The sequence below is a fragment of the Empidonax traillii genome, unplaced genomic scaffold, assembly GCF_003031625.1.
Source record: "Empidonax traillii isolate 1590-97213 ecotype Southwest subspecies unplaced genomic scaffold, ASM303162v1 scaffold692:size495628, whole genome shotgun sequence".
NCBI classification, from domain to species: Eukaryota; Metazoa; Chordata; class Aves; order Passeriformes; family Tyrannidae; genus Empidonax; species Empidonax traillii.
The window spans coordinates 214,378-227,230 of NW_020955885.1; the positions used below are offsets into that span (position 1 = coordinate 214,378).

Here is a 12,853-nt window from a genome sequence, read left to right on the forward strand (position 1 = left end):
AGAAGCCTGCAAATGGGATTAGAATGCCATAGCTCTATGTGTGTATGAGACAGAGAGAGAAATGCAAGGGATCATACTTTTCTGAATAGTGCATTCAGAAATGCACTGTGAAGCATATTAGCTCTCTCTCTCTGAAGGTATTTAATAAAGATCCAGCTGAGACTGGGGGTGGAAGAAGAGGAATGGTGGTTTTTTATTATATAAACCAGGTAGCATTTTCTTCTCTCTTGATGAAAAAGGAACTACTCTTATTTAGTGATGAGCTCAAGGATAATAACGGTAGTGAAAGAATAATACTTGAACTTATTGTGTTATTTGATTTTGTCCTGGTGCTTCAAGATGCACACCAATTCATAAATTTCAGTCAAACATAAAACTGCCAAGTAGTAAGCAAATGGAAAATGTAGTATGGAGATGAACTGCACCTTCATGGTATATTTTAAAAGCTAAGAGGAATAAAAATACTGTAGTGGTATCAATAAAAGCTTGCAATCCAAAGTGGTGAAACCCAGGTGTGCCTCATAAATCTGTCTTAAAACAGCTGTAAATAATACGTGCCCACTGAGGCTTTATGCACATACCTGAACAGATGTGATGACCCAGAGAGACAAAATATACTCTCTGGCCACAGTTTCATCATATATGACCAGCAACTGAACCTCCACTTCCTCGTCCTCCTATATTTGATGGTTCCTCATCTATTGCATAATAGATAGTTGATAACTGATATGCAGATATGAAGCATTCAGGCAGGTTCTTGGCTGGAAGGATGGTCTTAAAGTTCTCTCTTAGGACTTCATAAACAACCAAGACAGAATCTGTGGAGCTGTGCCCATCTCCCTCCAGCCTCCCACCTTTTTAGGTGAATGTGGCTGGGGATATACACTGAGAATGTAAGACACTGGATTTAGGGGAATCTTTAAGTTGGAAAAAAAAGCCCATCATCTGCAGACTTGTGTTTGAGATCTCAGTATCCTGTAAGTCTCTGGTGATATCTGGTTGCAAGGGGGAGTTTTAATCTACATCAAATAGGCACTTAACCAGATCTAGTGCCATCCCCTTTTCAATATCAGTTCCCTAAAATGATGAGCCAGATGTTAAGTGAGTGTTTCCCAGCATCAGTGCTGAAAGCCAGCATCCTTTATTTTCCCTCTTGACCTGCTTTGTGCACCTAACAACTTGGATGCATAACCCTTGTGATGTGTGCTCGCAAATCCCTTTTTTTTTTTTTTTTTTTTTTTTTTTTTTTTTTTTTTTTTTTTTTTTTTTTTTTTTTTTTTTTTTTTTTTTTTAGTAATAGTTGGTTGTGCTATTTGTTTGGACCCCCCACATTTTGTGAACACAGCTTGTAAAATGCAGGTGGAGATGGAGAGAGTAAGGTAACTTTTGAGTTATATCTTAAGAAAACTGGAAAATGGAAGATCAAACTTCAGTGCGTTGCTTCAGGGTTAAAAAATAAGAAATAAGCGACTTGTTCCCTACTGGCGACTAGTTAATTCTTCTAACTCATGCAAAGAGTAGTTTTGGTCACTGAGTCCCACAGTCAGAACTGTACTAAAGCTGTTTGCAGCAATTTCTTGATTTAACAGTTTTTCATGTATTGCATAGTACTTAAGGAAAAATTAATTTTTTTTTTAAACTACTGCCAGGTTTTAAGGAAAACCAGTTCCACCTTGCTGCATTTGAATTTTAGTTTCTTTTTAAAAAATATGTATATAATCTATCAAATCTCTTTCATTTATATTATTTCTCAAATGAGTGGTGACATAATATAGGAACTTTGTTTACTAATTTCTCAAAGAAAACTATTCATTTTTTAACACTAATTAAACAATAACTGAATGCTGTGCTTCACCCTTTATTCAAATCAATCTTTGAGAGAAACATGCATGCTTTATTTTCCTTGACATTTATAAAATATACCTGGAAAAACTAAATCCTAACTCTTTCTCTCTCTTATTTCTTCTTTATGCTAAGAGGATTATGCTGGTAAGTTGCCTGGTTTCTATATAACTTTATAAAAACAGTAGTAATATCATACACTTTGTTTTTTCCATTTGTATCACAGCCCCAAATTGAGTATAGTAATATTATGGCTTTAGGGAAAAATTAGTTTAAAGTAGGGAATCTTGATTGTGATTTTTGGAAACTAGTAATAGATATGGTTTCAAACTAGCAAGATACACGAACAAATGCCATATGCAGATGATCATCTGGATGGAATTCAGAGGATGTCTGTATCCATATGGAACTTGTGTCTTTTTAATCCTTTGCTTGATTAAGATCATAGAGCTTTTTAGTTTCCTCTTTGAATTCTTGCAGTGTCTGACCAGAATTTCCTGATATTGCAGGTCATTCAGTGAAATGTCGGAGTGATTGTGCAGATGTGAGTTTGTTCAGCCCAGAGAAAAGGAGGGACCCTGTAGCACTTTACAACTATTTGAAAGGAGGTTGCAGCAAGGTGTGGGGGGCAGTCGCTTCTCCCAGGCAATAAATTACAGGAGTAGAGGAAATGGCCTTAGGTTGTGTTAGGGGAGGTTTAGTTTGGATATTAGGAAAAATTTCTTCATGGAAAGTGTTTTCAAGCACTGAACAGGCTGCCCAGGGAAGGAGTGATATGGTACTTGGGGACATGGTTTAGTGGTGAGGATGACAGTTGGACTTGATGATCGTAGAGGTCTTTTCCAACCTTAATTATTCTATGATTCTTGCTACCATTCCTTGCAGAAAAGATACTCAGTTTGTGAAAATCACCTCACACAGACACACTGCTTTCAATCTTCTGTTGGTCTTAGAGAGACCATAGCTGAATTATCAGGGAGACTTGAGCAGTTTTTCTCCCCACATACGTCAAATCTGTACCTCTTACATGAGTGTTTTGGTGGGCATCACTCCTCAGATGTCATGGACATCTTTCTGTTCTCCCTATCCCAAATGCAGCAGCAGCAGCATTCTCAGCCAACTGCTTAGAAAGGGATGATAGTTGAAAGAGCCCTCTCGAAAAGCCATATAAGCAGATACTTTAGTAACAAGTGTCACTTCAGGCAGTGAATTTTTGCTGGGTGGTTAGTGCTTTGTTGCTGTTTTTTTCCCTTTCTTTGGCTTAGTATCAACCACAAAAGGAAGGAATAAAGATACAACGGCTGCTTTTTACAGCGGAAATACATTTGCTGATGAGAGCAAAGATAGATGTGCTCTGTTACCGTGTTAAAACACAGTGCAGAGATGCTAACTGATCCTGCGAGTTCAGTAAGTTATTTTCATTTTCTTGTCTTCTAATTGTATGACATGCAGCGAGTTGTTGCATCGTCTGTCCCAGCAGCTCTGGGTAACTTTGGTCTGCAGTTGGGGCAGTACAGCAGCGCAGGTGCAGGGTGAGTAAGGGAAGGTCAGGCTGTTTCTGTGCCCATCTGCCCCTTTACTGCTCAGCTGGGTGTTTGTCCACTTGCAACTGCGCTGAGATCACTTACCATTGGATACACAGGATGCCTGCAAGAACTGCAGTGTGGGAACCAGGCAGAAGTCAAGCAGGCAGTCACTACTATAGAGCTCCAAGCAAATAGTGTGTCCCAGGGCACCAGAACACTTCTCCAGAAGTAAACACTCCTTTAAGGAAACGCTTCTATCATGAAGGCTTAACAAATACTGTTTGGGAGCTTTCACATTAAAAAAAAAAGGAAAAAAAGAAAAAAAATGGCAACACTTCAGCACATGAAGCAAATTGGAGGTTGTTTTGTAGGTGCAAGTGTGTTTAGTGAAGTGTTTTTCCTGTGTGCTTCAGTACTTCTTCATTTTACTGTCGAAAGCAAAAGTAAGAGCCCACTGCCAGTGAAGCTGTTGTGGTGCCTCTGGCTTGGCCATCCCCTCATCAGCATGGTTAACGTCATAGTAGAATGTGACTGTGTGAACTTCTCATCGTGGCTAAAGAGGTAACCCTGAAATAAATGTTTGCTGTTTTGGAGTCTCTTCTGCTGTGAGCCTTTTGACTCCGCCTCCTCCCTTAGTGAAATCAGGTCAGTGGAAACTATTTCTAGCAAGCGTGTGCCGGACTTCTCCACGGGATTACCTAAGGTCAAGCAGACCGCGCTGGGACTGCTTTTCTCTCGTCAGCATCGAAGCCTGTTCAGTGCAGAAGCCAGCCTGTGATGTGGGGAGGATCCCCACAGCAGTCTACTAACAATTCTGACATCTTTAGTTCCACTGACCTGTGCTCTGGCAAATTTATTGCATTGGGGCAAACTGTGTTTTAAAGATTACATTTAACTGGTATGTTTTCGTTTGGAAGGTTTAATTAGGGGGTGAAACCCTTTACTGAGCATTCTAAAAACTGTTGCATTTTAGTCTTGTGTTATTTTTCAGGTCATCTGAAGTCAGGCAAACAAAAACCCAAAGCTATCTTTAGCCTGTGTGAAATGTCTTGAAAAATAAAATTGTCCCTGGGACAATTTCTTGATTTTTTTTTTTTAAATTAAAAGTTGGCCTCTATGGCTTACGTGTAGCAGGTTCAATGCAGCTACAACCTGAGATTAAACTCATAGCCAGTTTATAAAACATAAGGAAGTCACACCTCATGTAAATCAAATTCTGTGTTTCTGTGTTGGTTTGTAAATGTAGTGCTTAATGCAGGTGAAGAGGAGAGGGTATGGAATCCCCCCTCAGCACGAGGCTGCAAAGCGATTCGCAGGTGTTCAAATACAATGGATTTCAAGTCTTCTAGGCTTCTAAATGTATTTTATTTCAAATGCTTCCTTACTAGGGATAAATATGCTTCATCTGTAAATGCACATCTGGTAGGTAGGTTTTAAATTCAATCTAAGAATTTGCCTCACTCCAATAACCTGTATGTCTCAAAACTCAGGAGTAAGAAAGGTAATCAGAAATTTTATAATTTTGTTAACTCCCCTTCTTGTTTTTAGCACTACTGACTTTTTCCAGTAGAGTCTAAGCATTAAAATATTACCATGTCAGAAACAGTTGGCTACATACGATACAATGATGTATTTTATGTTTACTCAGTGTTTTATTGCTCTTTAAAACTAGAGCTTGCCTGAAATGACCATTCAATACTCTGGTATTGCAGAGTTTCAATAATCAAAATTCATGTGCTTAGGAATTTATGATACTGTTTGCTCCCTCCCCTCCCAAATAAAGGGAGAGCTCTAGTACTGTCATTAATTTGTCGTGCTCTACCTTTTCCTGCAGTGAAGGCATGGTTATCCTATGAGATCAAGTCAGTGGGAAATGGCAGATGGGTGAGGGAGGAGGAAGATGCTCCCTGTTCACCTGAAACCTTTGTGTGAAGTGCTTAGTGATATCTGACACTGATCTTGTGAAAGATTTAGTGTGTGTCATCCCAGTGCCACTGTACAGCAGGGTTTCACCTTCCTGAATAGGGTATAGAAGAGATCACAGAATCAATTAGGTTGGAAAAGACCTCTGGGATCATCAAGTCCAACCTGTGACCTAACACCATCATGGCAACTAGACCATGGCACTGAGTGCCACGGCCAGTCTTTCCTTAAACACATCCAGGGATGGTGACTCCACCACCTCCCTAGGCAGCCCGTTCCAATATCAAATCACCCTTTCTCTAAAGAATTTCTTTCTAATGTCCGACCTAAACCTCTCCTGGTGCAGCTTGAGGCCATTTTCTCTTGTCCTGTCTCTGGTTGCCTGGGAGCACCTGGGTGCAACCTCCTTTCCAAGCTGTAGAGAGTGGTAATCACACTTGAGCCTCTTCTCCAGTTCCCTCAGCTGCTCCTCACAGGACTTGCACTGCAGACCCTTCCCCAGCCTTGTTGCCCTTCTCTGGACTCAATCCAGCACTTCAGTGTCCTTCCTTGACTGAGGGGCCCAGAACTGAACGCAGTACTTGAGGTGTGGCCTCACCAGTGCTGAGTACATGGGGACAGTCACTACACTAGCCCTGCTGAGCACACTATTCCTGATCCAGGCCAGGACGCTACTGGCCATCCTGGCCACCTGGGCACACTGCTGGCTCCTGTTCAGCTGGCTGTCAACCAACACCCCCAGGTCCTTTTCCGCTGGGCAGCTTTCCAGCTGCTCTGGAAAATGTGTATGACATGTAATACCGTGGTGTCAGGAGGGAGAATGGAGGGTATCTAATGTACTTTGTAGCTCTCCTTCCCACCCACGATGTCAGAAGCATCACTTTTGTGCTTGCTTGTCTCCTCCGGAGTTGGGATTTGAGGGAGACAGACTGTCTGTCTTTTCTGATTAAAGTGCAGGAAAGGCTGGCTTGTTCTGCTGGGTTACAATGTGCCATCAATGAGACAATGAATTCCTAATATAGATGAAGAGAACCTCTCTCCTCTGTGTTTATACGCTGTACGACTTCAGTGCAGGCTGTACTCTGGCTTCCCTCAGTTAATCAGCATGTCAGGATTGTTTGCATTTTGGTTCTCTCTGCCTTACCATAGGGGCCCAATTTCTAAGTCAAGCATCTAAATTTAGGCACTTTAGGTCATACGGTTATGGCTCAGAGCCTGAGGTTTAAAGTTACTCACTTCACTACGGGCATGAAGCGCTTGCCATAAGAAACACATGCAACAAATTGAACCAATTTGAATCAAGTGTTAATGTTCCCCCATAAAGCTAAAAGGTCAAGCACTGACAAAATAAAAATCTGTGTTTATTGCAGTAGAACTGCTGGTTCGCTGACAGCCTCTGTCTCTCTTAAGGATTAAAAAAAAAAATCTGCCTTTTCGTACGCTTAGGGGATTAGGATTTATGTGTCTTTGAAAGCAAAACTAAATTTTGTCTGGGAAAATCTACTTTGAGAAACGGGATGTTGAAGATAATGGTGAAAACAGCTTATAAATAATTTTTCTTGAACGATTAATTGGAATAAAATTTAGAATGACTATTTTGCAATGTTGAAGTTTCCTGGAAGGTGAAAAGTCAATGTTGACTTTGTCCATTCCTGAGCTGGTTTAGGTGACCCAAAGAGAGCTGTTGTACAAGCTCATGTGTTACAATTATATTCAAGTTCTGTGTGTAGTTAAGTCTATTCTGAATGTTATGTGCTTATTTTTTTTTTTGCTTACATTTCAAGCAAGGACTACTGAAATAATAAAAATAGTTTCTGATTATGAAATTGGTTGATATTGCATGTCCTGGTTTTGGGTGGAAAATGCAAATTACCCACACACTTGTGGACTCTTGAAAAAGGTCAGTGATGTTTAGTGTTAACAAAAAGACCACATAAAATGACAGAATGTCTTTTGCCAGTATTTGTGCGTTTATCATGCTACGCATATGAATTATCTTGAAAATCAGTTTGATTTGTCTTAGGAGCATAATCTGGTTGCAAACAGTTTATTTTAGCCACTGGGATTGTAACCAGTAGGTCAGTTTAGCCAAGGATGATCCAAAATCTCTTGAAAATCTCTGCGGAACATGAGTATTTTAATGTTTTTTTAGATAGAGACATTGCTGAATGTTACTTTTGCACTTTTCTTCTTTCCTTACCTTGAGAATTTGCTGGGGAAAATACAGTTCTTGAACTAAAAAAAAAAAAAAAAAAAGCCTTCAACTTTTTTTTCTTTAATTGTGTTCCACAAAATATATTACAATAGTTAAAATGGGTAGCCATAATATTTGGAGTAATCGTCTACATCTCTTAAAAAAGTTCCATGTACTGGTCAAACTGTGTAAATAGCATGTATACAAACTTGAGTTTTAATTTCCAGGTTGAAGACATCATTTGTGTTCAAACAGAAACCTCTGTATGGTTAATGTTAATTTACCCTCAGATTGAGAAACAATCGATAGTATTAATCCTCAGTGAAGACAGATCTCTTATGTGGGACTGGTTTTACATGTAGTCACCACAATTAATGCTTTAAAAACAATGGTGAGCCCTCATCACCTCTTTCCACCTCCTGGCTGTTGTGGTTGTGAAGGTCTCGTAGGTAGTGTGGGATCTGGGCACCCTGTGCTGGTGTCCCCAGGGGCAGAGAGACAGGGAGAAACAGTGTGAGCTCATCCCTTGCTTTGCCAGCCACGGGTCACCTCCAGATTGCAGTTGTTCAGTGCCAGGCTTTGTGTTCAGGGCTCCAGGTTCCAGATCCCACATGCCTGTACACTCCCAGTTGGATAGTGTACCTTGCACAGGCTGCCCACAAGGCAGTTGCCTGGCCAAGAAGCAAGTGGGAAACTGCTGTGCTGACAGCTATTCTGGTATTTGCACACAGTCCTAATTGATAGAGCTATTCATGTGGGGAAATAAGCATCTGTATCTGCAGAATCAACATTTTTTTAGGGCACTGAGGAGACAGACAATAGGAGAGTAACAGTAAGAGGAGCCAGAGTTATGTTACAGAAGCATTGCTGCATTCTAGTGTTGCACTGAATTTGGTCTTTGCCTGAAAGGAAGCTCAGTGGACTGCAGAAGCTGGTATTTCCTAGTGGTGTGATTTCTTCTGAACTACAATTTGCACTGCTGCACGATAGGGAGACATAAAATAAGTCTTTGTGTGCACTTAACAATTAAAAATTCCAGTGCAAGTTACTGAGGGGTTGTTTTGAACCCAGGCAATTGTCTTATGCCTGAGTGCCTCCTTCAGTTTTAATTGGATGTTTTCCACTTGTTGCTAATACAGTTATGCCTTTTAAAGGAATAAAGACATTCAGTAAGAAAGTTGGGAATAGTTTGTACTACAAGACATGTAACTGTTGCTTCTGTCTTTGTTATAGTCCGCTGATGATAATTACACAGAAGATCACAACACTTGCATGCCAGTTACATGATGGTAAGTAAAAGGCATCTCTTCCCACGTCCTGATGACAACCTTTTTATTCCAGTGCATTCTATGGCTGAGATGTGGAGTGAATGAATGTAGTTCAATGAGCTGTTTCAAATAAAGAAGAAAAGTGCTTTGTGGAGGAAAATGAGAAACTTCAAGCTTTGATCAGTTCTCTAGGATCAGATTGTCTTTGCAATATCAAAGACAACTGTTTTTTTTTTCACTTTGGGTGCTCTATTTCCTCGGGGCCCAATTTGGGATTTAGCTAGGACCAGTATCTCCTGTTTAGATGCTCCAGTGCATCTCCATGAAGCTCTCTGAAGCTGTTATTGCTTCTCAGAAGTCAAGAGTTGTGTTTGATGCATAGTTTCAAGTCATTAATGTTAATTTAGCAAAAAATATGCTAGCGCTGATGTATTCAGTGGTAATATACTCCATGAGTTGTGAGAGATAGAATTCAGTAGCTTTTCCCCAGTGCAGAGAGAAGCACAGTTGCAAGCAAAATAGCATTGTCTTCAGTCTTGTGCTGTGCTGTCACAAAGAGCACTATTATTTCCCAGTAAAACGCCTGCGTGTAGTACAGTGCAAAGGCTACAAATGCCAGTTGTCATCAGTAGCACTACTGCTTGTGCCTACCGATGTTGCAGTGTGAATTTCTGATGGTTTGGGGCCCATTGCATTATAAGATGTGGGCAACTAAATAAGTAGCCTACCATAGAGTTGTTATCATCTAGGATTTAGGTGATGGCCACGTCACAGACTGCGTTGTTGTTGGTTGGCATTGTTTTCGAACCAGGTTTGCACAGGTGAGTCTAAAGTACAACTTGAAGCTTGGCTGACTGACCTTGTTACTGGCACTCATGTTGCTGGGGCTTGCCTGCCTCTGTTAGTTAAGCTAGGAGCCATCTCAGCATGAGACAGCAGTGTGCAGCCTAGGTACACACCTAGAATATGGAAGGGAAATGAACAGACAGAAAGGAAAAAGGTAACAGCAGAGGCAGGAGCATTTTAAACAGACCAGAAATCCTACAGATTAATGACAATGGAAAAGGCTTTACTAGATTATGAACACCCATCCATGGAGCAGTTGACCAAATGGAGGCAGCTTGCAGTTCAAGCATCGGTGACAAATTTCTATTTGTAAAAGTTTAACGCGACAAGCTTCTATTTGTAAAAATTTAACACAACTGCCCATAAATCGAAACAGACAAACAAAATACCCAGCCCTTTAAGTAATTAAGTGCTTAACTGTTTCTCTGAAGCTCGGGCCCTCTTACTATTTACAAACTGAAACAGTAGAGAGAGAATGGAAATGAGCAGCTTATCAGCAGTCATTTTAGGAAATGGGTCCTCTGTGTGTGTGTTGGTAATTATGGCCAGTAGGTTGAGAACAGTAGCGTAAGTTGATGCCAAGCCCCTCATCTTGTGGAGCTGTACACATGCATGCTTGGATCAGTGCTGTGAATCATCCCTTGGTGAGTTCTGCTGAAGCCAGTGGGATTCCTCGCAGCACGAGCAGCTAAAGCTTCAGAGTAAAGGCCTGGAGGAATCTGCTATAAGCAACATCAGTTTACCACTGACTATCACACTAGATTTTTCCACAGTTTTCCTGGGATGTTGAGTCTGGGCTCTACCTCTGGCCCCAAAGGTCTTGTGGACTCAACAGGAGGTCGCCCTTCCAGTCTGGACCTTGTACAATTCCAGATTATTACTGATGTGTATGTTTAGGCTTGCTCCAGCAGCAGGCAGCTGGGCTGCTCATTCACACCAGTGGAGCTTCTGTTCCCTGAGAGCCTGTTCCCCTTCCACTGCCCACTCCTCCTGCTGTGAAATGCTCCATTTCTCACCAAGGAGCCAGCGGGAGGCTGGTGCTTAAATGAGCCAGCGGCAACGGAGGTTTTTCCAGGCCAGGACTGTTTGTAAAGGCTGCTGGGGGTCGCTGCCAGTTGGTGGCATTGCCAGTTCCATTGTGTGTGTGGGAATGCTGTGGCTGCTCTTCCTGACAGTGTAGGGTGAGAAAGGGGGAATGAGGTGAGGAACTGGGTAAAGAGGTGGGGTAGAACATGAATATACTTGACCTAAAAGTTGGGAACTGAGATATGTTACAGCTGCCTGTGACAATGAAGTTTTGAAGTTTGTGATTTTAGAAAGTTACGTGTGGGGTGCAAACATTAGGCTTTGGGAGTAGCTTTTACTGTTTGTCTTTTGGAAAGATCTAAAGTGACTTTTCTTTTCTAGGAATAGGGCGACAAGCTGAGGAACTCACTGCTGAGCAAAATCGGCTTGCTGTAAAGTAAGGATGTAATTCCCCCAGTGATTTGTGTTTAATTCCTCCCAAAGAAGTTTAGGGTTTGGGTTATTTATTTGGTTTTATTGTTGTTTTTTTTTTTTCTTTTCCATTGCAATGTCAGGAACAACTTCGTGTCTTGACCATGAAAATGTTCCCTGCTTCTATCCAGTTCGTGATATGCCAAAAGTCCTGTGTGCTTTTTTTATTTGCTTGACTATGTGGGTTTTTTTTTGTAATGCTGCTGTTATTGCCCACCTTACACAAACATAACTTCTCTCCTATATTCCTTATTTCTTCAATCCAGGACTTCAGTCCAATCCTTGTGCTAGTCAGTAAAGCACTGAAATACTTGGCAACATCTCATTGACTTAAATACATACTCCATATACAACAAAACTAGTCTTTGCTGAATTAACTCTTTTAATTTCAGGCTAAGACTGTATTATATGGTCTTTTTGGCTGTTATCTTCATCTGATCTATGATACATTATTTTTCTAAGTAGAGTACTCCTACCCTGTCAGCAAACCACTGCATAGTAAAAATTCATTTTGGTTTGACTCTGAAAGTTCAAGTGCAGCTTTTCTTTGCCATCATTTTTGAACACTGGAATTTTATTTTTTCTGTCTCCCTCCCTAATGTTAATACTCCTGGTTCTTCACGTTATGTGACCAGTCTTCTCATTTTTCAGCTGGAGAGAGCTTGCTGATCATCTCTTTTGAATGCCTTTTTTTCTAGTTTGTCTCTCAATAATAAGTACAGGGTGCAAATCAGTTTTTTTTTTACAGAATTAGTCTTACAGCCATAACTACTTTTCACCATGAATTGTTTGTTTAAGGCCAAATAAATTACTTCCTTCATTTCCAAGGCAGAAGATTCAGCCATCAGAAAATCTGCCTGTGGGTTTCAAAAAGTAAGGGAGTAATTTCTTGAAAAGCAAAAGTCCTGTAGGTAGTCTTGTATAGCTATTTTAAGGCTCACAGCATAATGTTCTATGCACTGGGCCCTTGTGACCGTATGATTAATTCTAGTCAAGTTCTTACCAAACAGGCTTTTTTTTTTTTTTTTTTCTTGTACAGTAGATGAGCTCATAACTGAAGAGTTTTAAATCCCCTTTGGTAATTGAGCCTTTTGTCTTCCCTCCTGTTCTTGGTCTGTTTTTGTTTCTCACTCATCCTCTGTACATTCCTTCGTGCATTGCTCATGTCTCCCCACCCAACCACGTCCAGTATCTGAGCTGAAACTAATGACTTTATTTTTAATCTTAACTGTAGAGCTCAGAAGCCCAAATCATGGACCTGGTTTTGTAGAACAGAAAGATGAGCCCTACCCCAAATTGTTTGCTGCATCTTTCTGTGGAATGCTTTGACCAGAGAACATACCGTTCAGGCACTAACATCTACAACAACCAGCAGGGTGAATGCAGAAAATCCTGGCTAATCTAACTGTTTATTCAAACTAATTCCACTTCAGAATAGAAGTAGGCAACAGCAAATGTTTAACTGTTGCTTAGTTTTTCGGCTAGAAATTTGTTTTAGTATGAAAGAATTTTAAGTGGGTTTTGGTTTATGATTGTCCATCTGTGCCTTGGACAGGAGAGCCCTGAAACATTGTGCCCAAGTTTGTGCTCTCATCTCAGGGCTCCATGTTGACTTGAATGCTGACTATTAGCACATTCGTGGAGAGCACTCAGTGCACAATGTTGATGTTGGCATTTTTTTTGCCACACTAAAAAACTGGGCCCCTGTACATCTTATTTTTCCATCGTACTGATCTGTAGCAAGGACAACGAATCTT

General features: G+C 40.7%; 1 protein-coding gene across 2 annotated transcripts in view; it reads left to right on the top strand.

The window, feature by feature from the left end:
• The window catches only part of MBOAT1 (membrane bound O-acyltransferase domain containing 1), a 55,501-nt gene that overhangs the window by 27,539 nt on the left and 15,109 nt on the right, over positions 1-12,853 (top strand). The window contains exons 5-7 of one of the 2 annotated variants that reach the window (XM_027899855.1): positions 1,978-1,989; positions 8,719-8,774; positions 11,007-11,061. In XM_027899855.1, coding sequence (XP_027755656.1) covers positions 1,978-1,989; positions 8,719-8,774; positions 11,007-11,061 — 123 coding nt within the window. The remainder of the gene's footprint in view (positions 1-1,977; positions 1,990-8,718; positions 8,775-11,006; positions 11,062-12,853) is intronic. The other variant, XM_027899856.1, reaches the window with a different exon arrangement.